This window comes from Miniopterus natalensis, chromosome 16 (assembly GCF_054644295.1).
Source record: "Miniopterus natalensis isolate mMinNat1 chromosome 16, mMinNat1.hap1, whole genome shotgun sequence".
Taxonomy (NCBI): Eukaryota; Metazoa; Chordata; class Mammalia; order Chiroptera; family Miniopteridae; genus Miniopterus; species Miniopterus natalensis.
In genome coordinates this window covers 5,424,497-5,452,431 of record NC_142096.1, presented here as the reverse complement: position 1 = coordinate 5,452,431, position 27,935 = coordinate 5,424,497, and the positions used below count along the sequence as shown (strand labels likewise).

At 37.9% G+C, this 27,935-nt stretch overlaps 1 protein-coding gene across 1 annotated transcript in view; it reads left to right on the top strand.

Moving 5' to 3' along the window:
• Positions 1-27,935, top strand: part of STK3 (serine/threonine kinase 3) — a 142,360-nt gene that overhangs the window by 56,259 nt on the left and 58,166 nt on the right. Inside the window, exon 7 of the mRNA XM_087825299.1 lies at positions 22,334-22,471. Within this exon, the coding sequence (XP_087681425.1) occupies positions 22,334-22,471 (138 nt within the window). The remainder of the gene's footprint in view (positions 1-22,333; positions 22,472-27,935) is intronic.

The window sequence follows — 27,935 nt, the reverse complement described above, 5'->3', positions numbered from 1 at the left end:
GGGAGAAATTTAGTTTTTTACTCTGTTCATTCATTTTGAAGGGACTGGAAACACTTGTGTTGATCTTCCCTCTGCATCTTGATGCCTCATCTAACCAGCAGCTTCATTGGGCTCTAAGTCCTGGCGGCGTTTGAAAACCCCTTGGAGCCTCAGTTCTGTCGTCTGTAAACAAGCCGGTGATAATACTGTCAGGGGTGTTGAGAGAAATGAGCAGCCAGGGGGAGGCGCCCTCGGTGTCTGGCGCCGCAGCAGGGTGCCGTCAGTGCCTCTCATTCCCAGGCTCGGCCCTCTCCCCGGAGCTGCCCTCCGTGCCAGTGCCAGTGCCCCCGCAGGAGGGCCGTGGGATGTAAAGTGTCCTGGGAGGGCTTGGGGGAGCACTTGGGGCCCATGTTTTGAATACTATTTTTAGTTACACTATTTACATTACCTGAACACTTTCAGGAGAAATCCCCGAGCCTGGGATGATTCTCTCACCTCTTGATCGTTTATGCTTTTGGTGAATTTGGTAGTTCTTTTCGTCTCTTCTTAACACGGGAAGCATTTCTTACGCATTGTAATACAAAGTATCCTTGAAGGAAATACCTATGAGGCGTCCATGTGTGCACCCAAACCAAATAAAGTTGGGCTTAAAGAAGTCAAGACTTGGTTCTGAAAAAGGCAGGGACGATCTGTGCTTAAAATGTGGAATAAAGATCTGAGCTTTTTACAGTAATACTATATTAACCTATATTTATGAAAAGTCTTTATAAGTAATAAAATTTATGTATCTTTAGCAGACAATTCTACATAAATTATTTTCTTTAAGCCTCACAATTAACCCATGAGGTTGGGTAGGTGTTATGCTGTCCATTGGACAGATGAAGAAATGGAGGTCAGATTGTGGTAGCATCGAATCAGTTCCTTTGAAGCCTGGGATTGTGGTTAAGTGCTGAACCTTTTTCTGGGCCGGGGGGAGGGGGGCGGTGTTGTTATATTTTCATATTACTTTATTTATGAAGTTATTTCCGAGTGAATCTCTAGCAGAATACTAGTAAAGTCTTCAGTTAAATGGAAATCAGCAGAAAGAAGTGGATCAGCGTGGTGGTTATATTACAAGATTGATCTGAGTTGTGCACTACCTTTTTCTTCAAAGAACAGCCTATGGGTAACTTTCAGGGACTTGGGCATTTCATAATTATAGTGATAATAGTACCTAGGCATTTACTGAGTTGTTACTAGGTACTAGGCACTATTGTAAGTGTGATACATGAATTCTAGTCCTTTCAGCAATCTTATCAGGGGAGGTACTATTGTTAATTCTATTTTCTATGCCAGGAGAAGCCAAATCTAAAGGAGAGAGTACTACGGACAAGCGAGCTTTTCTCCTACATATAGCACATTATATGTTTTTAGGTCTGCTAGAAATGTTGTAGTTTCAAAGTCTTTTTTAACGCGTTTGCAGTAAATTATAATTGTGTTACCTAAGCTTTGTGTTTCCAGTTAAAAAAATTCAGGTGTTTACTTTTTAATCCATAGCATGAAAAAAATCCCTCTAATGTTAGTTTGTACCATGAGATAAAGCAAGTTTAATATATCTCTCTTCCACTTGTAAAGATCTACATATGTGTGCACCCAAACCAAATAAAATTGGGCTTTAAAGAAGTCAAGACTTGGTTCCGAAAAAGGCAAGGATGATCTGTGCTTAAAATGTGGAATGTACATTTTCTGACCTTTTTATAGCAATGATATATTAACCTATACTTATGAAATGTTTTCATAAATAATAAAGTTTATGGATCTTTAGCAGATAATTCTACATAAGTTGGAAATTTAACTTAACTGCGCCCAAGGTTTCTTAGGGAATCCAGATCAGAATTTGAAATCAACTCATTTTTTTATTGTAAAACTTGAAATACCAATATTAATCTCCTATTTTCACTGAGTTCCACTTTCTTCTAATAGAAGAAATGTTTTGAAGAATGAGCGACAAAAATGCAGAATTATTATACAAATATTGAATTATTGTGCACCTGAAATGAAAATGTCAACTTATATTTCAATAAAGAATAAAATATTGTAAACCTTTCATAAATCTTTAAAAAATATGCCCTGGCCAGGTAGCTCAGCTGATTATATAGCATCGACCCAGTAACGCCAAGGTTGTGTGTTTGATTCCCTGGTCAGGGCACATATAAGAGCCAACCAATGAATGCATAAATAAGTGGAACAGCAAGCCCATGTTTCTCTCTCTCTCTAAAATGAAAAAATAAATTAAAAAAAATCTTTAAAAAATAAGACAATAGTGATTATAAAAAATTAACTACATTATATTATTTATTTACTTATTTTTACTGATTATAGAATTGGTGAAGATTAATATTGATATTTCAGTTTTATTAGACTACTGGCTTGGTTATAGAAAGTAAAAATTGAAAGGCTTTTCCATAGGTCTATTAACGTATAACCTGTTTCACCCTTTAATTCATTTTTAAAACATTTATTAACCACCTGCTCTATGCCAGGCACTATGTGCATATGTAGGGATAAAATATAGCAATACAAACAATCCTTATACTTAAATAGTTTACAGTCTCTGGGATAGATATACTGGCAAGTAAGCGTTCATACTATATTTTGGTAAGTGCTGTAGTAATTGTGTCTAGATAATGATAAAACTCAGCATTATTGGGAGCGGGGAGCTGTAGGTATCGAGTCCTAAAGAAAAGGAAGTCTTTGCTGGAGTAGAGATGTGGTTGCAGAACAAGATAAAGTTCTTCTAGTTAGAGAAAGTAGTGTGTGTAAAGGGAGACACAGGACGTTCCGTGACCCCGAGTAGCTCCCAAGGGTGGTGGCGCGGAGAGTGGGTAGAAATCACTTATATACGTGGTGGTGCTAATGCTGAAGAAAAGTAGTGGTCATGTCATGAAACATTGCTTTTGATCCTGGGTGTGTTAATTTATTTCCCGCGGAGACTGTACGGAGCCACCAGAGAAATGACAGCAGAGTGATGGGATCTGGTTTTTGCTTTTTTTGGTTTTGTTCTGTTACTTCGCTAATGGCAGTGGTACAGGAAATGGATTAGGGCGGGACAGGCGCCCGGAATTAGGAAGGCCCGTTAGGAAGCTCCCAATAATCCAGATGAGAGATGATGACGACCCGCTGAAGATGTTAGCCGAGGTGACAGAGAGAAAGGAATTCAAGCGATACAGAGGAGGTAAAATGACAAGGTAGGGTTATTGTCCTAAAACCACGCTGAGCCAAGTTGTCAGGCTACACCTGTGTGTCTGTGACGCGACAGAGTGCACCGCTCACCCATCGCAGGCTGGTTTGCCACACTTCCTTTGTTTTCAGAGATGCCTCTGTTACACTTTTAAATTCATGATAGGATTGCTATATAGAGCTACAAACAAACTGATTTTGTCTCTTAGATTTGCCTTGTAGTTACCTTTGGCTCTTTATTCTTTGTGGGTTCGAGTTCTCATGTACTGTCCTCTCATTTCATCCTGAAGGGCTCCCTGTAGTGTGACTTACAGGGCAGGTCTGCAGTGAACTCTCTTCATTTTAATGTATCTGAGCGAGTCTTAATTCAGTCTTCATTTTAGAGGAGGGAGGGGAAGTCCCAAGCAACAGTGGCTTCTTAGTGATAACAGGAAAGAGAGGAGGGAAGAAAACAACCTAAGGTTGTGCCTTGGCAAGTTGTTTATTGGGGACTGATTATACTATTGGTGAAGGGCTTTAAAGAAAAGGTCCTCATATGGAACCCTAGAACTTTGGTGAGAGAAGGGGTCGGTGAGTCTGACTGAGAGCCTAGTTCTGAGAAGTAAATTTGTACTTGTCAGAATTGATACGGGGAAAACCACTACATCACACACACTGAACGCCAGATATTAGAAGTTGTAACACAACAAATGTGTTTTACATGCAAGATTTCTTTGCCTGTAAGAGAAATTTTTCTACAAATATTTTATTTTTCACTTTCCATTATTTAAAAAATTTTAAATTGTTGTAAATAAAAAACACATAATAAATTTACTGTCTTAACCATTTTTAGTGTTAAGTATATTCAGTTTGTTGTGCAATGGATCTTCAGAACTTTTTTTATCTTACAAAACCAGGACTCTATACCTATTAAACCACATTCTGCTTTCTGTCTGTAAGAATTTGACTACTTTAGATATCTCATATAAGTGGAATCATACAGTATTTGTCCTTTTGTGACTGGCTGTTTTCACTTAGCACAATATCCTCAAGGTTCATCCATGTTGTAACATATAACAGGATTTTTGTCTTTTCCAGGTTGAATAATATCCCATAGTATGTATATACCCCATTTTGCTTATTCAGTCATCCTCTTCATTTATTTAAGTCTAGGTTATCTTTCCTCTTCACCCTCTAAGTTTCTTAATCTCTAGGTTTTTGCTTATTTAGGGACATAGACCATTTATTTGCTTGACTTGTTCTTTGGAAGTCATATTAATGGTTATACTGCTATACTTCTAATTTATATGTTGCTATTTTAATTATTCATTTAGAGATCTTTGAGTATTTTATTAGCTTCTTTAGATATTTAACTGATTGGATTTTTTTTTTAGATACATCTTTGTTGATTTCAGAGAGAGGAAGGGAGAGGGAGAGAGTTGAAACATCAATGATAAGAGTCATTGATCGGCTGCCTCCTGCACGCCCCCGACTGGGGATGGAGCCCACAACCCGGGCATGTGCCCTGACCGGGAATCAAACCCCGATCTCCTGCATCTTAGGTGGATGCGCAACCGCTGAGCCACGCCCGGCCAGGCCTGATTGGAAGTTTTAAAAGAACCTGGGACTTTATCAGTTAAATAATGATCAATAATGAGGCTAATAAATCCTTTCCCAACAGCATGCATGCTCTATACTGTACCGGTTTAAATTATAGCACCTAACCCTGCCTCAAGGCCTGTGACATTATAACTTTTCAACTGAGCAGTGCTTAATTTGTTATGAAAGTAAAAGAAAAGTTAACTAATTCCATTAAAATTGTGCTGCTGACATCTGTTTCTGATAAAATTTTAGTAATATGATAAGAATTAAAAGCATTGTGTGATCACTGGTTTCTGATTCCCACGATAGTAAACTGCCGATGACTTGTATTTCCTTCATGAATCATTTATCATATGTGAGGTGTTATTAAGTCCAAATGGAGAAGCAGTGTAGTGCTGAGGGACGCTAAAGCAATAACTGAGTCTCTTTTCTCACACGAATATTCTTAGATTACCAGTTAAATTTGTTAAATCACATTTTATTCCTTGAATTTTGAAAAACAATTTTTAAATGTATGAAGGAATTTTTAATATATTTAGGGCATAATTTTTTCTAAAGTCACATAGTATTTTAACATAAACAGGTCTGTGTTTTCAGTCTGTCTTTCACTCTATAACATAGGCTGGGTTGTCTAAAGTTTTCTTAAATTACCAGTATTGGAAGAAGACATATGGGCTTTGAGATCAAAATGTATTTGGAAGTAATGAAGGTATAATGCATGCTCTTGAAACCAAACTGGTGGTGGGAGAGAAGAGGCAATTCAAAAGGGGGTGCCTGCCTAAGGTAGTGGGGAAAAGGAGAGATAGCAGGGAGGAAGGAGCAAGGTAGTTAATAGAGGGTGAAGGGAGTTTACTAGAAGAGGAGAGAATGGGAGCTTAGAGGGAATTAGCGTTGACTTCTTACATAGCTGAGATGGTTGCCCTTGATCTCTCCAAGCCAGGAATAGAGTGTTTGAACAGGTATTTAGGGATTGCTTTAGATTGCTATTGTTGCTGAGCAACTTTGTCACTGGTGCATCCCCAAGGGTTATCACAAAAGTAACCCTGCAGATGCTAATCTGAGCAACATGCACTTTTAAGTTAACTCCGAGGTTAGCTGCTTGACTGGACTCAAACATATTTGGCTCCAAAGCCCACTTTCTTTCCACTGCACAGTCCAACTTCAATAGGGAAGCACTTTTCTGGATTTACCCTATATCGTACAGCTTTTCCGAACTCACTTATTACCTGCAGTAAGTTGATGTCCTTGAAGAGAGTAGTCTGTGATCATGCTATCTGTACAAATTCCTATTTTTATTTCTTCCCCCATTTTTCTTATAATGTAACTTTAGGTAAGGTATTACTTCTCTCAAACTTCACTTTCCTCACATATAAAATGGACATAATAGACGTACTGGACTCACAGGTTTATTGGAAAAATTAAATGAGAGCTTACGTACAAAGGATTCACTAAGGCGTTGGTACAGAGGGGTGGTACACACATCCTACTCTTATTTACATTTTTATTGAGAATGGCCTCTTTCTTCATTTTGTATAATTCTAGAATTTAGTTTTAGAAAGAAGTTTTCCTTTTAGTCACATTAACATACTCTCAGCATCTACTTTTTTTAGCATTTTAATTCTGAATACTATGATTTATTCTTGACTGATAGGATGGTATAATAACATTTTAATTAAGACATTTTTCTATAAATGTGAGGAGTTGTTTTAGCCACATATTCTAAGGTTGAATCTAAATAAGTAATACAATCTGTATTTTAATACTAAGTCCCTCATAGGGATGTTTAGGATTAGATGAGTTAACGTACATTCAGTACTTAGCACAGGACCTGGCACTTAGGAAACACTGTATGTGGGGTTAGCTGCTATCATCATCATCATCACAGAGAGCTCCTTCCTGACTACACATATATTTTATATATATTTGTGTGTATAAAAAACAGCACTTCCATGCTGCCATCATTTTCTTTTCTTGCCTTATTGTTTTTTCTTAGTTTTTAGTAACTACTTTATTTATTTATTTACTTATTGTGTGTTTCCCTCAACTGGAGTGTACATTCTTTAAAGGCAAGGACTCTCCTTCACGATGGGTGAGTGTCCATCGCCTGAAACAGGGCATGTTACATAGTGTAAATTTCTTATAAGTTACTGAATGAATGAATGACTCAACCAATATATTCCATTCACCTCTCAGAGTAAAAGATATTTTTTCTGTATTCAGGGCCTCACAGAATATAACTCTAAGTTACCCCATTTGAGGAAAATACTTGAACAGATCCTACCTAAACAGCAAATAAATCATAACCAAGGCCTCAAGAGAGACAGCGATAAGTAAGGAACTTTTCATTGTATGTTGCTACATTCAAATGAGGGACAGTTCACTAGAAGGGGGAGGGAAAGGCAGGTGGCCGTGGCTCGTCACAGCGCAGCGTATCGCGGTGTCCCGAGCACACTTATTGTGCCTTTTACCTTCCCATGGGTTCCTGGGAGCTCAGGGTAGATTTCAACTTTGTTGACACTGAAAAGTAGTGAGACTTCCCCCCCAGAAACTCATTACATTGCTGTTTTTCTTTACGTTATGTTTGTTCACATACTCAGTCAGTCTTTGCTGGCTCCCGGCCCTTTGTTCAGTAACTGGCAGTTCAGAGGTGAACGAGCCGGACACACTCTGTCTTAAAGTAGCTCCCAGTGTGTGACATTAGGGGGGCACTTGCAAATATCCATTTAAGTTTTTCCAGTAGATTCATTTGACCTTTACTACAGTTTATATATAATTTAGTGTTTAGCAAGAAGCTGCTTCTAATGTACTATATATGTGTAATTTGGCCTATAGCAGCTTGATCCTCTTAAAAGTACACTTTTTTACTCCATAATATCTGGAATATGCAATTATTTCTCAGATATTACATATTGCTTTAAGCTAAAAGTCTAGGTTAGGCAAAATGTTTTTTGTTTTGACATATTTTAGTTTATTCTAAAAATGTTTTGGACCTAATACCACCCAGAGTCCTCACCTCTAAAGGACTGAAATGAGCAAGAGAATGGCCACCCTGCTAAGAAATTAGTGGTGATTTTTCATTAGAAGTTGATATTTAAATCTCTGCATCTGGTTCTGTTGTTTAAATGAGACTGTCTGGTTCAACAGAGCAAAACAAAAATTAAAATGTTTGAAATAATCTCAGTACCTGTAATTGTCCATAAACATTCAATTCTAATTTTATGAACTCCCAAATCTCGTACACCAAGGTTGTAGTAACTATTGTAATTGGTCTTTGTGGCTGTGTGTTTAAATTTTTGAAATGAGACTTTAATATGAACATGCAGTAAATCTTAACCACAGAGGCACACACAGGTTTCAGTGTAATATAGAGCAGGAAAGAGACACATGTAAACAGGCATATTTCTCATCTTAGTATGTGGAGCCATACTTCCATAGAATTGCACTCAGTGTTTATACAGAGAGAGCTGGCAATGAAAAACTGCTGTGCCTATGGGTTTACTATGTATTTTGATCTCTAGGTTATTTACCTTTTCTCAGTGTGTAGGGATGATATTAAAAGATGCTGGTATCAGTTAATTATTTTATTGATATAATAAAAAGTTACTTAATAGCTGGGGGGGAGGGTGTCCCATGCCTTCATGTACCTTAGGAGAGAAAGGTTATGGTTGAGAAAACAGATTTTTAAATAAGAGTTTTGGATAAGAGATTCTTTGTTAAATATAAACGACATGGATAGTTTAACACTTAAGTCTGATGTGGCATTTTAATTTCCATTGCATTTAGAATGCTTTATTCATGTGACTGTCTTTTTTTTTTTTTTAATATATCTTTATTGATTTCAGAGAGAGGAGAGTTAGAGAGAGATAGAAACATCAACGATGAGAGAGTCATTGATCGGCTGCAGTCCGCAACCCGGGCATGTGCCCTGACCGGGAATCGAACCCTGATCGCCTGGATCCTAGGTCGACGCTCAACCGCTGAGCCACGCCTGGCCGGGCCACTTTAGTTCTTAAATTACAAGTGTCCCCTTTGAAAGATTATGTGTTTATTAATAAGTTTTTGGAAATGAGAGCTAATAGAGATGTCTGAACAAATTGAGTTTCATTCAAACTTTGACTTTTACCTTCAGAGTTTTAGATTTTGCTTTGTGTTAAACTTATAAAAAGCAATGAAAAATAAATGTAGAACTATACTTTTAAAGAAGCCATGATTAAATCTACAGCAGTGATAAAATCTAACTCAGTTTCTTCTCCGGTTCTAAATGCTAAAGCTCATTTATTCAGTCAGTAAACACTTACTGAGTGCCATGCACTGTCCTGTGGGCATGGGACCTAGCACTGCATAAAACAAGATTTCCTGCCTTTGTGGTATTTACATTCCAGTTGGATTAGACACATAATAAAAGAAACAAATAAGTACAATATATAGTATTAGACAATGATTAACACTTTGAGAAATGCTAATAGGGAATGTGAAGATTTGGTTACACTTTTAAGTACCACAGGGGAAGCCTTGTAAGGAGACATTTAAGCAAAAGCTGGAAGGACACAAAGCAGTGAGCCATGTGCATACCTGGGGTGAGGGAACAGAGTCTAGGAAGTGGGGTGCCTGGCGCATTATAATTGAGATTTTGTTTTTCTTCTCTCTCTCTCTCGCTCATTAATCTTATGTAATTCTGATTTCAGTGGGAACATAAATTGTTTTAGATTCATTCACATATGTATCTATAGGGTGTTCCAAAAAATGTATACTCACTTTTTTAAAAAATTAATCCTCACTTGAGGATATTTTTCCATTGATTTTTTGGGGGGTGGGGGGAGAAAGTGGAAGGGGACAGGGGGAGAGACAGACAGACAGAAAGACTGACATTGATGTGAGAGAGAGACATCAATTGATTGCCTCTCCCTGACCGGGGCTGGGGATCAAACCTGCAACCCAGGTACCTGGGTGCATGGGCTGGTGCTCTACCACTGAGCCACACTGGCCAGGACAAGAGTTTAAAAAATGATAGGACCTTTAAAAACATATCCGCAGGTGACTGAAAGATAAAGTCCTTTCCATGTAGTTCATTTTAGGGTATTTCTTGTCTCGTGCCTCTAGGTGGCTAGGATGGACTTCCTGGCCCCTTTTAATTGTGCTGGTCGGCTGCCACTTCATTAACCGCACATGGGGCCACACCTCCTCCTGCACCAGCACAGCGCCCCTTTGCCCGAGCCCGTCCTTCCCGGGCGGGCTTGGTCCCTTGCCTGCCTCTCGTGGTTCTGTGCTGGAGGTAGCACTGCTGTTTCTTCTTCAGCCATCGCCTAACCTCTGCCGAGAACAGCAGCTTTGTGTCTTATTCTACGTGCTGACTGTAATGCAGACAGTGTCCAAAGTTGGCCCCACGGTACTGAATACCATAGAGAGTAGCCCTGGCCGGTTTGGCTCAGTGGTTAGAGTGTCAGCCTGTGGACTGAAGGGTCCTGGGTTCGATTCTGGCCAAGGGCATGTACCTTGATTGCAGGCTCGGCCCCAGTTGGGGTCAGGGCTGGGGTGCATTCAGGAGGCAACCAATCGATGTGTCTCTCTCACATTGATGTTTCTCTCTCTCTCTCTTTCCCTCCTTCCACTCTCTGAAAAGCAATAGAAAAAAAATATCCTCTGGTGAGGGTTAAAAAACAGCATAGAGAATAAAAAATACTCTTTAATCTATAGCTGTTGGCTGCTTTTTAATACGAGATGGTGATAGTCTGTTTTTTCATTTTGTCTGAAGCAGTCACCTTTATACACCCAGTGCCTTCCATGCCCATTCTGTTTCAGTAGTGACGTGATTGACTGTGTCACCTGTGCAGTAGTTGAAAAGGGATATGAGTGCACAATTGCAGGACCTCCCTGCCTCCTTATAGATCATTTGGCCGTATGTAAGTGATTTAACAGTCACGCAGTCGGGATTCTCAGAGTAAATAATCGCCAGCTCCATTACTGTATCTCTGTGTTCATGCACAGTCGCGGGAGCACAGTATTCCTCAGTTAAATTTACACAAGTTTAAAAAATCAGCTAAAAATAAATAAAATGTTAAAAAGCAGGCTAATTTAAACATTTGGAGACTTGTAGTTTTATAATGAGTGAAGTTTTTCATTTAAAATACCAGCTACTGACAGAGTGTGAATGCAGTGAGGGATTAATGTGGTTTTTGTAGGAGTGCCGTCCGATTTGAAATTTGGATTCTATGTAAATTTTAACTTGAGTTATGTTACGACTTTTTAAAGGTCCTTATTTTTTAGCCAATATTTCTTTACATAATAGATTATAAGAAAATGTTGAGTTCCAACTCCTGATAAAAGGTATTAAAAAAGTATTGCTTCTTGCCCTGGCCTGGTGGCCTGGTTGAAAGCATCGTCCAGTGCACAAAAGGTTGTGAGTTCAGTTCCTAGTCAGGGCAGATACCTAGGTTGCAGGTTTGATCCCTGATCGAGGTGTATACAGGAGGTAACTAAATGGTGTTTCTCTCACATCAATGTTTCTCTCTCTCTCTCTTCCTCTCTCTCTAAAAAATCAATAAAAATATATCCTCAGCTGAGGATTATAAAAAAATATTTCTTCTTTAGTTATAAATATTTCTTCCTATTACCCAGTTTGTCATGTGTCTAATTACATGGTCGTTTAGGTTGACTTAAGATTACAAATACTGAAGTTGAAAGTTCATAGCCTTAGAGCATCTTTTTTGCGTGCATCTGCTAAGTCATGTTTCACTCACTCATAACTGTGATAAATAAAAAAACAACTGACTTTGAAAGTCATGCATCTTTAGATTAGACGGTATGCAGATTCCATGTTAGTAGCTCCATGATAAAACATTTGAGTTGAAGGGGAAAACAGGTATTGTGCAGGAGTGCTGTCCTCACTTTCACCAGAAAATATACTTAAATTAGGATTTCCAAATGTGAGAAGTCTGAAAGGAATGAAAAGTGCTAGCCCTAATGTTAGCATGTGGTTGGTGTTAGCCAGGGTGAACCTCAGGCCGTGGTGCTCTCTAGCCACCGTATGACCCACCCAAAGGCATCCAGAGCCCGCTTCTGTTTTTCTCTCTCTCTTTCTCTCTCTCTCCTCCTCCCTCTCTGTCTCCCTCTCTCTCTTTCTAACTAATTGGCCAATGTTGAGTTTACTGAATGTCATCTGGACTCAGTAAAAAGCAAGTGACCTGCATTGAATTAGTGTAATTGTAATACAAACAGAATATCGCATAGTTTTGGTCTTATACAGGAAAGGAGAAAGTTGGAAAGATTTTTCTGTTTGATAAATAGAAACTGAAGATACGGGGATCCAGACGTGGTTCATACTTAATTTTACCTTTCATGTCTTTTCGTAAGATCAGTGTTTGGACTTTTAGGCATTTTTCCTCTATAAAAAATATTGGTTTCCCTTTGAAACTTACTATGAAAGAAGTTTTGTGTGTTTTTTAAATGTTACAAATGAAGAATATTAAGTCATGGATCTAATTCCTCTTTAATCTTAGAAAGTTAGCGTTGTCCAAACTGAAAGTACTTTCTTGCACTACTTCCATTGTCAGGAACTTGGCATATTATTTTACCTTTATCATGACTAATATTTCAAGGCCCCTTCAAATACCATTTTATTAATTTTTTTCTAGTTTATATTTATTGCACTTTGTTTCAGAAAGACAATAGCTACATTTATCAAGGGAACAAAGAACTGAAGAATTTTAATGTCATTTTAAATAATATGTTTAAAATTTTAACTATGTGACTTTGGTCTTATAATTTAATCACTTAATTTGATTTTGAAAGTGTCATTGTAAAATGGAGTTATTTGGCATTCTGAAAGTCATATTCTGCATAACTTAGACCATTGTATTAGGAGACTGAAGGTAAAGAAAAGTAGCTATAGACAGGTTAGGTCTTCCTCTTATAATTTCAGAGAACTTTGTACTTTTTGTCTTAAATGTTTATTTATTGAAATATTTGTAATTTTTTGTTTGTTTAATGTCAGTCTTCCCCCCCTAGATTGAGTGTGTCAAGGGAGTAGGCACTGGGCCTTCCCTTTTTTATCTGGTATTGCTCAGTGCCTAACACAAGGCCTGGCATACAATAGGCAATCATATTAGTTAAATAATGTAAAAATGAATACGGCAATTATTTATGTTAGCATTTAATTAAAATATGTATTATCTAAACAACACTCAAGTACTAAAGGTCAGGAAGTGTTAGCATAATATAATTGCCTGGCTCTTGGTAGAGTCCTGGCTCTTGTATTTACTGGTTTTATCACTTATGGCAAATTTGACCCCCCCCATATCTCATTTTTTCCACATGTAAAATGAGAATAATTATAATCTTTATCCTGAGTTGTAATGAGGATTAAATGAAATAATTAATGTAAAATCCTTGGGAAATGCCCCACAAATGTTGATTGATATTTTATCGTTGTTTCCTCTCTTATTATTTTAGAGGTACTTTGGACTCATGGAAGGAATGTGCGGCTTTATTAGAGTTGTTTTAGGGAAACCTTTAGAGATATTGAAAGATGAGTAATTGGACTATGGCTCATGGGCAAAGGGATCACCTGTGAGCAATGCCGAGGAGTTTGTCCGTTATTCTGTAAGTGACGGGAAAGGTTGGTTTGAAGTAGGGGCTGTGCAGATGAACATTTCAGAAAGGCTGTTTGCAAGCAGTGTGGGGGAAAAACAGCAGAGGCAGATGGAGCTGGCAGGTGGGTTATTGTGATCTTAAAATAGTCACAATATGTCAATTTTGTATTATCTTTGAGTAAAACTTGATATAAAAATCTAAGTAATTATGTGGATAATGGTAAGTCATTATCATATTATTATTAATAATAATTGTAGATAGCACTTTTTGCTTACCATATGCTATGTATTTTTATATTTATCTCACTTGATTCTTATAGAGTTACTGTAAGGTAGTAGTTCAAGGTGAGGTCCCTAGACCTGTAGCATCAGCATTTTCTGAGCACTTGTTAGAAATACAAATTCTTGGGCCCTGTTTCAGGCCTATTGGATCTGAAGCTCCACGTGGGGTTCAGCAATCTGCTTTTTAACAAGCCCTCCAAGAAATCCTGATACATGGTAACATTTAAGAACCGTTGTTATATGTATGTATTTATACAGATAAGAAAACTGTGTTTAGTGGTGTTAACTATAGGGTAAGATGTCTTAATGATATACTGTTAAATAATCTAGGTTTTCTTAATATATCAAAAGTAGTTTAGCAAGTTTCTGATCAGTAAACTCCAGTTTTCTACTACTTTTATTCTAAAGTTAGAAATATTTTCTGATAGAAAGTATGTTGTCTTCAGATTAACTTAGTGAACCAAAAGTATTCTATATCTGTGGAGGAGGTTAAGAACATCAGCTTTGGAGCTACACTGTCTGGGTTCATTTTCCAACTGTGTCCTTTGTTTGCCGAGTATTCAAGGGCAAGTTACTTAACCTCACTATGCCTCTGTTTCCTGATCTATAAATTGGGATAATAATCCTTCATTGTGTTTTTGTTAGGATTAAAAGAAATAATTTTTGTAAAGCTACTTAGTACTTGCCGTATACATTGTCTATATAGAGTAGCTGTAATAAATACAATACTATTACTATATATATGTAAGTGCCTAAAAAATTACATAGCAAAATTTTAAAAAATACTGCTAAGATAGCCTAAGCACAGGATGTTTATCATTAAAAAAATATTGGTTCAGTGGCTACTGTGTGGCTAAACTTTAGGGGCTTGTTTCTCTCTGTTCTGGTTTTAGTAGAAAGCCACGCTCCTCCCCTTCCATCTCTGCCCATCACTTGTTCCCTCTGTTTCGGAACTTTACTGCTCAGGTTCTTCTCATTTTAAGAAATAAACAAACAGAGTTCCTTTGGCTCACGCTCCTCTTGCTGCCCTGCCTCACACCTCCTTTCAAGCCGCGTGAGAGCCGACTAACAGCTCTTGCTGCTGAGTTTCCTCTCTCGCTGAGCAGACTGGCTGTTTCTTCCCTGCCACGCTTCTGCAATTGTTCAGTTTGCTTCTATTGGGCATTGGTAACCACTTTCTTCTCCTTAAATCTCTTTCCTCATTTGATTTCCAGCATATTCTATCCCCCAGCTTTCCTTGTATCTGTCTTGAGCTCTAGACTCATTCCTACTTATCTACTTAGATAATTCTATCTTTTCTGTACTGTCATTAGACACCTCAAATCCAGTATCTTCAAATTTGTTTTCACTGTTTTTTCATCAGATTTGTTTTACTTTTGTATTTTCTGTCTTGGTTAATGGCACGACTGTACAACTAGTTGCCACATTGAAAATCTGGAGAGCATCCTCCCTCGGTCCAGTCTTTCACCATTAATCAATTATCCAGTCCTGTTGACTCTGCCTCCTAAATTTCTTGTAATTACTTTCCTTCGTGTCCAGCTCCTTTGCCTCTGAGCTAACTCAGGTTCTCAGTCACCAGCTCTCATCCGTGTTGCTTCCTTAGTGTCTTTCACATGTATCCCCTTCTTCCCATCACAGCTTTATCTCCATATTTGAGACCTCATAATTTGTGCGGATTTTTAGTCTCCTAACTGTTCTAATAGTGTTCTGTTTCGTCCCATCCCTCTCCAAAGGATCCTTCATAGTGTTGCTAGAGTGGTCAGCCTAAAATGAAACACATCGTATTACTTACTTCCTTACCTAAAGTCATCCAGTTAAAAAATTTTTTTCACCTGCCTCTAGGTTAAGACCCCCCTCTGACTTTTAAGGGTGTTAAAAGCCTTGGCCTCTGCCCCCCTCTGTAGTTGTGTACTGTCCGCTTTCCCTTAGGCGCACTAGCGCTGGTGGATGGTTTAGGCTCTTCCTGCTGCCCTCTGCTCAGTGTTACTCCTTTCTCCCTGCATTTTCTCCCATCTCTCTTCTACACAGCCTAACCTGGGAACTTTCCTCTGGGCTCCCTTAGCACCCTGTGCACCCCAAGATCATAAAATTGGTTATACTCTATTATACTTTGCCTGACTTTTTTTTTTACTAGATTATGAATTTATTGAGACCAGCATGCATAACTTCCGTCTTGTGTCTTCAGGGTCTAGTACAATGCTTTGTGACATAGTATGTATAAAACAAATAGTTAATGCATATATAAACGTTTTGAGTACATAAATTTTATTTGCATTTTTTATAACTAGGAAGGTTGCGGTGGACATGTCTCTACTGTATACCACTAAATCTGGAAAAACGTGAAAGGAAAGAAGAGCATCAGCTCTCTTTTACCGGTTAACAGCTTGAGTGCTGCCATGTGGGCAGCCTGGGCGAGGCACTGCCTGAGTGAGACAGAAAGAAATAAGAGGGAAGCACTGGGGTTAGAACTTTTTTCTTTGACAAAATGTTTCTTTAAAAAATCCATTTTATACTCATGATTTATCATGTTTTATTTTTAGCCCACTTTTGTTTTAGGGAAGCAAAATAGAAGTCCTTTAGGTTAGCATCTAAAATGCTAATTCTGAACCTCACTGAGTGTGGTGTGGCTCTCGGCCAGCGCAGTCTGTTAAAGACTTTCCTCTGGGTCAGCTCTGAGCTGGGAAGGGCGAGGTCACTGTCACGTGGACCCAGATTGTACCCAGCCTTGCTCTCCTGTGAGTTGCCAGATTCGCAGTTCCATTCGTATCTGGACTTGGGGAAGCTGAGTTTAATATGGACTTTTGCCAATGATAGCAAATCTTGGCAAGATAGTCTTGTTCTCTGTGCTTAATTATACAGTTTTATTATAAAGTTTTTTACATATTTATTGGGAGGCACCCCTCATATAGACTTTATCTTCTGGTAGTTAATCACTTACTGTCAGGTCTTCCTCGCTTTTGGAGAAGACCAGTTTGTTTTTTTATACCTTGCTGTTAGCCAGTTAGGTCTGCCTCTTTGCTAGATTTATAACTTTTAAAGCTGTACAGGTATCTTGGGGGTCATTACATGTAAGTCCCTCCTTTTGTTAATTGAAAATCTTAGTGAGGCGGAGAGAGACTGAGTTTATTAATTCATCCCATATTTATTGAGTGACTTCTCTGATACCCCTGTAGGCACTGGGATGCAGAAGTGAATGAATTAAAGTTTCAGTCTTTTAGGTGCTCATATTATAGTGAGGGAGAGAATAAATTACACAGAAAAAGCTATAACATATCAGGTGTTGATAACTGGTATGCAAGAAAAAAAAGCAAGATTTTAACCCATTATCAGAGGTGTTGTTTGTAAATGTCTTCTCCATTTGGTTGGTTGCCTTTTTGTTTTGTTGATGGTTTCTTTTGTTGCGCAGAAGCTTTTTAGTTTGATATAGTGCCATTCATTTATTTCTGCTTTTGCTTTCCTTGCCTTTGAGGTCAAATTGATAAAATCCTCTCTTAAACCAAGGTCCATATGTTTATTTACTACCTATGTTTTCTTCTATTTAATTTATTGTTTCAGGTCTTATATTTAGGTCTTTGATCCATTTTGAGTTAATTTTTTGTGTATGTCAAAGATTTTTTGCCCATATACATGTGGGTTTATTTTTGGGCTCTCAGTTCTGTTCCATTGGTCTGTGTGTCTGTTTTTCAACAAGAAAACAAATAATCCAATTAAAAAATGGGCGGAGGACCCGAACAGACACTTCTCCCAAGAAGACATACAAATGGCCAACAGATATATGAAGAGATGCTTAACTTCATTAGCTATTAGGGAAATGCAAATCAAAACTACACTGATTTGCTATATCTTAGATTCTTTTAGAGAGTTAAAAAGATACACCTAAGCTCCTTCTGGATCAGATTCTTTGGGCTGGGTCCAGGGGATTAGTAATTTTTCAAGTTCCCTATATGGCTCTGATCTAATATGTAGCCAGTGTTGAGAACCATTGGCTGTGTATTTGGAATTGGTGGTTGCTTGTGAATCTGAAGGTTTTCTTAAAGAATATGAAGCCAGAAACTATATAAATATTTTTATCATTTTCACTAGTTGGTGATAGACTGATGAGTTATTTGGCTCTCATGTTTGACCCAGGCAGTAGATGAATGCATTCTTTCGTCCAGGCAAGGTTGAGGGACCATGTTGACAGATTTTTTTTTCTAAAACTTACCATTTAGTTCCTAAATTGTCAAACAATTCCTGAGATCTATCGTTTCTTTCTGATTATAGATTTTCTACATTTACAGTTGTTTCTTTCTTGTTCTTTATAGGTCCTTTATTGATGATTTTAGTTTTTTAACTATAATTTATATTGATTTGATTATGTAATACCTTCTTTTTGTTAAGTTCATTTGTACTGGGCATTTGTACTGTTCTTAGGCCAGATTCTCATTTATTGTATGACACTCTTGTTACCTGAGGAGCTTATTGTTTTATCTTAATTCAACCTCATGAGCTCTGTGTTGACCTTTGCCTGCTTCGCTTTAACCTAGTTCTTATTATCAAATTGGGTTCATAGGCACTAGGAGTGCTTTTACATGAAGCCTTTGTTCAGTTACAAATATGATTTTTAAAAGTTGAATACATATTGGCTTTTGTAATAAAATTTTAAAATGAATCTTACACAATCTTGTAGATAGTTGCTGTTGTGAATAGACATTTAAAATTTTTGAGACCCTGTACTGTCTTCCTGTTTTTATTGCCGCATACCTGTCATTTTTATGGGAAGTAACCATTCTGTACTGTTACTTTATTTTCTCATTTTCACTAAGTATTTTACATGTATTAACCCATTTACAGTTCAGAACAGCCTTGTGAGGTAGGTACTCTTACTATTCCCCTTTTCCAAATATGTAAACGGCACAGAGAATTAAAATAGGTTAGGTAGCTACCCTTAATGGTGGCGCCGTTACATGGTACCCAGTGCCACCCGGGCTGGCTCGGGCTCAAGCCAGCTCTCCTATTCACTGTGTGCCTCCCAGGCACCAGTGCACCCCTTCCCTTAATTTGGTTGATACGCAAGCACACTGGCCTTTGTTGGCCAGATTAATGATTACTGACGTCCCTGTACCTGGAGCTGGAGTGAATGGTGAGGTCGTGCTTGCGATACTTCAGCCGGTGCTTATGTGGGAACTGCACTCAGAGCAGCGTTCACGCAGATTTTAGTCTTCTCTTCCAAAACTCCGTCTGTTTCAGATTTGCTTTGGAGGGAGTGGTGATACATGTTTAGATCTGTATTTTTATGTTAACATCTAGTAGGCCTTTTACACTTGATCTTAGCCAAAGCGATTGCGAGGCCCTTGAACACCCTTCCCTCTCCTCCAGGTCCACCTCCTTTCTAACTAACAATGTAGTACTTGTCTAGCTAGCACTTACCTCCTAGGTTGCTGGGAAGTTAGAGTGCCAGTCTTTGAGACCCAGAAAGGAGCCTGAAAGATATCTAGTCCAACTTTTCTCACTTATGTGAAAAAACTGAGGCTGCACAGTCAGTTGGGGGGTGATTTGGAACTTCGGCCGATCATTCTGACCCGGGTCCAGTGTTGCTTCATTTGGTTGTGCTGTTTGCTGTCATCTGTAGTAGTCTTTTAAAAATAGTATTATATGTATCCTTTGCAGAAATTATATATTTTTGACTTAGTAGCTTGCTCCCGATTATGTTGCTGTCAGGAAGCAGCGATGTTTGTTTAGTTCTTTGCAGTTTTTGAAAATGCTTTCTCATCATTTATCTCATTTAGTTGTTAGGAAGATAACCTTTTGCCCGAGGTCCGTGAGTAGTGGCACAGATTTCTCTGTTATTCTGGCATGTTCATTGCCTCTGCGCCTTCACAGACCCAGCTCCCTTAGCTTCAGACAGTGTGGACGCAGGCCGCTGAGGTTATAATGTCGTTCAGGCTTTGCAGTTTCCCAGCTCCAGCTCTCTCCACAACTTCTGGGGCCTCCTGCATTGGAAGGCCTGAAATTCCAGGCACGAAGATGTTGCTTGTTTTGAGGCACTTAATTTCTTGGCTTCTTAAGACTACTTGTGATCGGGGAAGTTCTTTTTAAAACTTAATCAGAGGTTCAATATGTAGTTAAGCAACAAATTGCGTAGAAACAAACACAAGGATAATCGTATCATTTATTGTACGAACATTCTTCATCAGAATGGTGTTAGAGATAAGATAAATTATATGGCTGTAATGTGTGCCCATGTGATTTGGCTGGTGGCAAGGAAGGGAGTGAATTGTTAGTCTAAGGCTCTAGCCACTGATTGCCAAAACTTTCTACAGCGGAGGCCTATTACCTAATCAGCTCGGAGGCTCTTGAGAGGATCCTCTACGATTCATGATTAAGTTAAATTAGTTGAGCAGAGTAGAGTCTGTGATAAAATGTGTCAGTTTGTTATTGATTATCTAACATAAAAAATGGAAATAAAAGGTAGAGTGGTTTTCCTAGAGACTTTAAAGTCTCTACATTTTTGTAGATCACATATTAAGACTATTTGTTTGAACTGTATGCAGTTCATTGCTTGTTTGAGAATGGGATGTGAACATTTTAGGATCACTTTATGATAGTCCTGGGCAAATAAGAGTTAGAGTTAAGCTTTTTATCCTTGGGTTTCTAATAGCTACTGCTGAGGTGAGCCTTATACGTTAAGGTTATCTGAAGATAAGGCTGCAACTCATTGTCTCAGAGTTCAAAGGAGAGCCTTAGCTTCAGGGACATAAATCACTGGGCTGTTATCCATCGTTTGTGGCAGAAGTGCATATGAACAGCATTCATCTGACAATCTAGTATCACTTACCTGCGGTTTGAGGTCATCTGTCCAGGGGCTTATGTTGGTGCTTTGAACTGTTTTGTAGAGATGAGAGTTCAAATTTATTTCTGTTCTTTAATTTGAAGTAGTGGGTGGTTTTTGTGTGCCTTCTCCAGCAGCCAGTATTTACCCCATTGTGCCCATCCTTAAAACCAGATTAGGTTCTGCTTCAGCGATGGAACTGTCTGAGATCAATTAGGTTATTTGTAGAAAAATTTTATTTTCTAGCACTCCATTGTTTGCTGTTTGTTCCACGAGTGTTAGTCCCCTCCCCCCCCCCCCCCCCCACACACACAAGTTGACTGTGAGCTCTGTGAGTCCAAGGTATGTATCTTATTCTAAAATTTGTATTAGCAGGGTTTACCTGGATACTTAAGGGGGCATCAGGTAAAGTAGATAATTGAGCCAGGCCAGGTGGGGCCCACAGGTATCCCCCCAAATATTTTATCTTTGTCCACAATTTTGATGTTTTCTCCATATATGAACAGAAGTGTTAAACATAGGTATGGTTAGTTTCTTTCAGTGATAAAAACTTTGTTTCTAAGTCTTATTGTAGTTTGCAGCATTACCGTTTTAATTTTTTTTATGAATTAAGGAGAAGGGACATAAGTTCATGTACATGAAATTTGTTTGCACATGAAGAGAGAAGGCCGCTAAAAGCCAGGTGAAAAACTGAGTATGGAACAGAGACAACAGCTGTCTTCTGGAACGTCAGAGAATTCTGTAGTCTGGAAAGGGAGTTTTTTATGCCTCACCCCTGAATACATCTTTGTGAGGCCCATGTCTGGAGGCTGCATGTGCCTTTGTTGATTAAGATTGTCAAAAAGCCATTTTCCCTCACCTCACATGTTTTCATTGATGTAATTATATAAACTTATCTATTAAACTACAGTTATAACATGGCTAAATTCATTTTGCTTTGTAAAATTTTTGTCATTGCCATGTTTGCCTCTTGTCTTTTTTATATTATGTGGAAATGAAAGTAATAACTAGTATTTATTGAGTGCTTAATACATTTGGTTTAAATTTATTATTGTTTTCATACCTTTCCTAACTTTTCACAGGAAATGATGTTTTAGTGATGGTATTTTATCAGGAACTATTCTAGATGCCCAGGAGAAAAGTTAACTTGTTACATACAGTGATTTGCTAAGAACATTAGGGATTAATTCTCTTGGTTGAAAAGGGTGACTGGATAGCTAAGCTAAGAGGATAGGGATGACACGGAGACTTTTTGAACTGTGAACTTTATGGATGTATTATCATTAGTACTGAATTATTAATACTAAATCAAATCATTAGTAACAAATCAAAGTGGTATATCAGCGTTAAAACTTTTCATTTGGAATCCTGACATACATATTTAGGAAGAGAAAAGTCTTGGCTCTGTCAAGTATTATTTCACATAACATCAGTAAATATTCTGCGTTGCAGAAGCAAATTGGGCTGCTGCTAGCCATTTTGAGCAGCAGTACTTGTATAAAACTGAAATGGAGCTAAATCTGGCATGTAGTAGCAAAATTGGGGGGTATAGCTATTTAACTAGAGAATGTCCTTAGTTTGGTAAAAGGGTTAGAAATGCAATCTTCTTTGGAGACTGATGAAAAATAATAGATAAAATAAAGAATCATGTGCTCAATGAGCTACAATTCAAATAGAGGAAATTTAATGGGAAGTGATCACATTAGTAGCAGATGGGTTTGCTTCCTGAATTGCACTCTTACTGGAAACCCTAGAACCACTTAAATTTGTTTCCCAGATTTAGAGTCCGATAGGAAGATAGATGAAGAGATTTGTTTATTTGGTGTGCTCTTGTGATTCTTACTGTGTCTTTTGACTGTTTCATTTTTACTAGGCTATTTTCATGATTCCCACAAATCCACCACCAACATTCAGGAAGCCAGAACTCTGGTCTGATGATTTCACTGATTTTGTTAAAAAGTGCCTAGTGAAGAATCCTGAGCAGAGAGCTACTGCAACGCAACTTTTACAGGTCAGTGTTTGTGCCACTAAGGGAAGGATATTTTCATTATGTCTTTCAGCTTTCTGACATTAACTTCCAGGATGGCTGTGAGTTCCCTTAGCTGATTTCTAGATGCCAGCCTCCCAGGAAATGTGGTCTGATAGATGCACATCCGTCCTTACACCTGCAGCCACCACCTCCATTCTTCTGTGTGTTCTCCGTGTATTACTCTTTTCTTTCCTTTTTCCAAGTTCAGTGTCTCTTTTCCCTTTTTCTGTTTGTTGTTGTTATTGTGGTTGTCAACTCTTTCCCCCTAAAGTTGTTTTAAAACAAAACCTCCAAGGGTTCTCATTTCAGAAATGAGCTCTCACCTCTGTCGTTACTGTTTCACGTGTTTGTCCTGATGTATTGTTCCTTGACCCCGCACTTCTTTGACTTTCTGCTCTACTTTCAGATATGTAAATACAAGATCCCTGAACTCTGAAAAGATCACGTTGTACATGTTGGTTACAAGGTACCTAAATGAAGACTTTCTGTATTCCTGCTACAAATAGACTTGTATCTAGAGTGTCAGGAAGTTTTTTTTATCTGCCTTGAAATTTAGGGCAAATAGATGCCTGGCTGGGTGTGGCTCAGCGGTTGAGGGTCAACCTAGGATCCAGGCAGTCGGGGTTCGATTCCTGGTCACAGGGCACATGCCCGGGTTGCGGGCTCGATCCCCAGTCAGGGGCGTGCAGGAGGCAGCCGATCAATGACTCATCATTGATGTTTCTATCTCTCTCTCTCCCTCTCCTTTCCTCTCTCTGAAATCAATAAAGATATATTAAAAAAAAAAATTTTTAGAGCAAACAGAAATAATGTAATACTTTCAGTAAGTATTTGTGAGTCTTCATTTTCCGAACAGAATTGGCTCAGACCTCTAAACTATTAATAAATGTGCCTAACATTAACAAAACTTGATATTTGGAAAATAATTCATTTATTAAACAACCAAAGGATTCAAAGCATGGTTCTTATAAAAAGTGATGTTTTCCAAAGTACTGTTTAAACAAAAGTATTTGTTAAGGGGTGCAAGAAACAGGCTCTTAAGTATAATGCTTATTGCTGTGAAAATATAACTTAGTGCTCATTCTCCAAGGAAGGCAGTTTAGCAATGTCTGTCTAAAATAAAATGTCAAATATTCTTTGACCCACTAATTATACTTGTAGAAACTTACTCTACAGAAAAATTTAACTACGCATGAAATAAAATGTGTAAAAAGATTCATAGAGCATTGTAATGGCAGAGGCCTGGAAACAACATAAAAAACTGTCAACAAATTGTAAACAGTTTAAGCTCCATCGAGAGGAGTGACTGGCAAAATACACCCCCCCCCCCCCCCGTACATATCATATGTCCATATGCATATGCCAGTGCTTACAGTGGAGCGGCTCTGAAAAAAGCAAGAACCTGGCCTCCAGAGAAGGGAACTGTGTGTCTGAGAAGCAGGAGTGGAATTGAAACCTAACTTTTTGCTGACTGCTATTTTTGAACATTTTAGGTTTTTTGTTTGTGCAAATACTACCTTTCAAAAATTTATCAATTGAAACATTTATTTTGAAATATTGTCAGATTTTCAAGGAATTTGGAGCACATAAATCAAAGGCCTATTGGTATTGCTATTATGTTGAGTATCTAAATTATTCAACCCCAAAGAAGGCAAGAAAGGAGAAAAACACACACAAAGAAACAGAAAAAGTGAGTCAAATAGCATAAAATCTGATGGTAAAAGTAAATCTAAATATATCTGATAGCTAACTTTTGGATAATTTAATCAGTATTTCTTTCTAGTCTTTCTTCCATAACCTTTTCTAATCTTTCTAAGAAAAGAAATTGTCTTGTTTTTAACTTAGAGTTTTTAGGACTGAAAAGCATTTAAGAAATGTTCTTGTATAATTCCCTAATTTTGTGGGAGGATACTGAAGCCCAGGTTAAATGACACTGAAGATCACAGTGATTAAATTATTATTCCATTTGTCCCCTAGTCCCAGTCTTCATCCTTTCTTGACTCTGCTTTCTGCCCACAAGCTGACCTGTATAGACCACATTAACAAGTTCTGTTATTCTCTAGCTTCTAGGATTTGGGCCAAGCATCTTTACAATAAGGGCAAACAATGCAACTGGTTTTATGTGGTACTTATGAGCCAATATTTACTTTCTTGCTTTTTAAAAAAAATTGTACTATTCCCTGGTTGGATGGCTCAGTTGGTTTGGAGCATTGTCCCACACACCAAAAAGGTTCGGGTTCAATTTCCAGTCAGGGCACATACCTAGGTGACAGATTTGATCCCTGGTTGGGGTGCATATGGGTGGCAACCACTTGATGTTTCTCTCTCATATCCGTGTTTCTCTCTCTCTCGATCTCTCTCTCTCTTTCTTTCTCCCTCCCTCCCTTCCCTCCCTAAAATAAGCTTGTGCTTCAGGCTGGCCTCCTACAAGAATGTTAAGTTGATTGAGATCGGCCATTATATGAATTGACACTGGGCATGGCTAGAACAGGTGATGTCGTGGTTTATTCTATGAACCCCATAGTGTGTGACTTACTCTACATTTTACCAGTTCAAATGAGGAGTCAAAACTTTATCTAATTTGCCATCCCTCTTGTTTTAGTATAATTATCTTAAATACTTTTTTTCATACACTGATATCCATATCAAACAGTGTTATAATATTTGCTTTAATGTTTAAGCAACTGAGAAACTAAAGGAAATAAGGGAAATCTGTTTCTATTACACTTACCCTATTTTACTCTGTTTTTTTTCCTAACCTTCCTAAGTTCTTTAATTTCTTTCTATTTAGAGTAATTCCTTATATTCTTTTAGAATAAGTCTATATAATAAATTCTCTTAGTGTTCCTTAATCTGAGAATGCTTGTTTTTTCTTTATTCCTGAAGGATATTTTCACTGGCTATAGAATTCTTGGTTGACAGTTCTTTTCTTTCAGCATTTAAAAAATGTTGTTGCACTTCCTCTTGGCATCCATGGTTTCTTAAGAGAAATCTACTGTCATCTGAATTTTTTTACCCCTTGTTCTTTTTAAGATTTTTTTCTTTGTCTTAATTTTCAGAAGTTTAATTATGATGTGTCTCGGCATGGATTTGTTCTGTTTGGGATTTTTTCAGCTTCTTGAATCTATAGATTTATATCTCTTACCAATTTGGGGAAGTCTTCAGCCATCATTTTTTCAAACACTTTTTCAGCCCTACTCTTTTTCTCTTCTCTTTCTATGACTTTATTGATGCAAATGTTAGATCTTTGGTTTTAGTTGTTCAGGTCCCTGAGGTTCTGTTCATTTTATTCCAGTCTGATTTCCCTCTGTTGTTTATAGTGTGTACTTTCTAGTGTTCTGTATGCCAGCCACTTCACTGAATCTTTCCTCTGTCCTCATTCTGCTATTAAGCTTATCCATCAAAATTTTAAGTTTGGTAATTTTGTAGTTCTAAAATTTTCATTTATTTTTTATATTTTCTCTTTCTTTGCTAAGATGTTCTAATTTTTTTTTTACTTGCATTACAAGCATGTTTGTAATTGCTCATTGAAATATTTTTACGATGATTGCTTTAAAATCCTTGTCAGATGATCCTGACTTCTGTGTCATCTTGATGTTGGTGTCTGTTTATTGTCTTTTTCCATTTGAAATTTTCCAGTTTCTCTGTATGGTAAGTGATTTTCATTTGAAACCTAGACATTTTCAGCATTATATTATGAGATTCTGGATCTTATTTAAATGTTCTGCTATAATAGGCATCCTCTGACAATGCTTCAGTGGGGGAAAGTGGCACCACCTAATTTCTGATAGGATGAGAGCTCAGGCTCCTCTCCCAAGTGCCTCTACTGGCACTGCAGGGCCTCATTCATTATAGCTGGGTGGTGAGGGAAGTGCTGACTCTACCAGGCCTCCTCTGATTCCATTCTAGCTGGGAGGGTGTGGGGTTTCTTTATTACTGTCTGGTGGGCATATGAGTCCAGGCAAATGAAAACAAGTTGGCAAAAATAAAACATGTTGATTGTGATTAAAATGTTATTTGAATATACCAATGTAAATAAATGAGTTGAATTTCCATTTAATTAAATAGCATTTTAGTTACTAAAAGACACTTAGTTCATAAGATAATTCAACTGCATGCTTTCTACATGAGATACATAGTTAAAGGAATCCAGCTCATGTTTCCCCAAGAGGCCCCAAGGTGACCACCTGTTCATCTACTTTCCCACCTCTTCCTCGTATAGGGTGTGCTAGACCGTCATGTATGAAACCTGTATGCCACACTTTAATTTTTTTGTATGTGTTTGTGTTTTATTTCTTATTCTAGATAAGTTTCTTAAGGACTAAGAATGTATCTTCAGTTGTTATTTGTGTGTGTATGTGACCGTCAGTGTTTCTCAGACATTTCCAGGGCAGGGCTGGAGTTTCCTCCTCGTTGTTCGCGTTCCCTAGGGCACTGTCTTGGCAGCAAGAGTGGACGCCCTGGGAGAGGGCACACACGGGGCGGTAAGGCCCAGGTCAGGGAGCGGAACGCAGCACAGACTCCCATTCTGCTTTGTTCCATTTTGTTCCATTCCATTCCGTTGACAGAACTTAGTCTCCTCGTCACCGCCAGCGAGTGGGAGACTAAGAAAGGTAGGATCTGGCTGGGCTGCCACACACCTAGCCGCAGCTCTGTCTTGGTGGAACTAGGAGTCTCCACCAAAGCTGTGTTGATGGAACTTAAGTTATCTGGTGATTAGCCTGTAACTGTTATAAAAGAATTTGTTGGTTCTTTGCTATTGATCCTCTTATTTCTGTAATCTGGGTCAAATTCTTACTCATACCTTTCCCAAATGATGTATGTTCACCATTTTAAAACCTCTCCCAAATGCCTGTAATTTCTTCTTTAGCATTAAAATTGTTTTGTCTTTGAGAATATTTTTGTGCTCTATATTAAAGTAGCTCAGTTTTTACCTGGGTCTGTATACTGACATTTAATTATGAAAATTACATCTTGAAGCTGTATTGCTGCCTCCAAATAAGGTTATCTATCCCAAGTTACTTTTAATCTTACCCTGCACTTCTCTCTCTCTTTCTCTTCCGTCATTAAAAAGTCGTCAAAAACCCAGGTCTGTCCTGGTGGTTTCCATTCTGTGTGTCAGGTTTATAACAAACTCAGATATTTTAGTTACATCAGGGTGGTATAAAAAAAGAAATGAAAAGTTGTTATATGTATTACAGATATGAAGCAATATTCATTTTCTGAAAAAATTTTATTTCCGTTTTTTATTTCTCCACTGGAAATGATCACATTTTCAAGACTTAGTAAAACAGAAAATACGTAAAAGAAGTAACAAAATAGTTGCCCTTCTTTTGACCACTGATTCTGGCTGTCAGCTTGTTAAGGTCAATTAAAATCTGAAACTAATACCAAATAATTTTATTTTTATATGTAATGTAATCACCAGTCCTTTATTTTTCTTTTT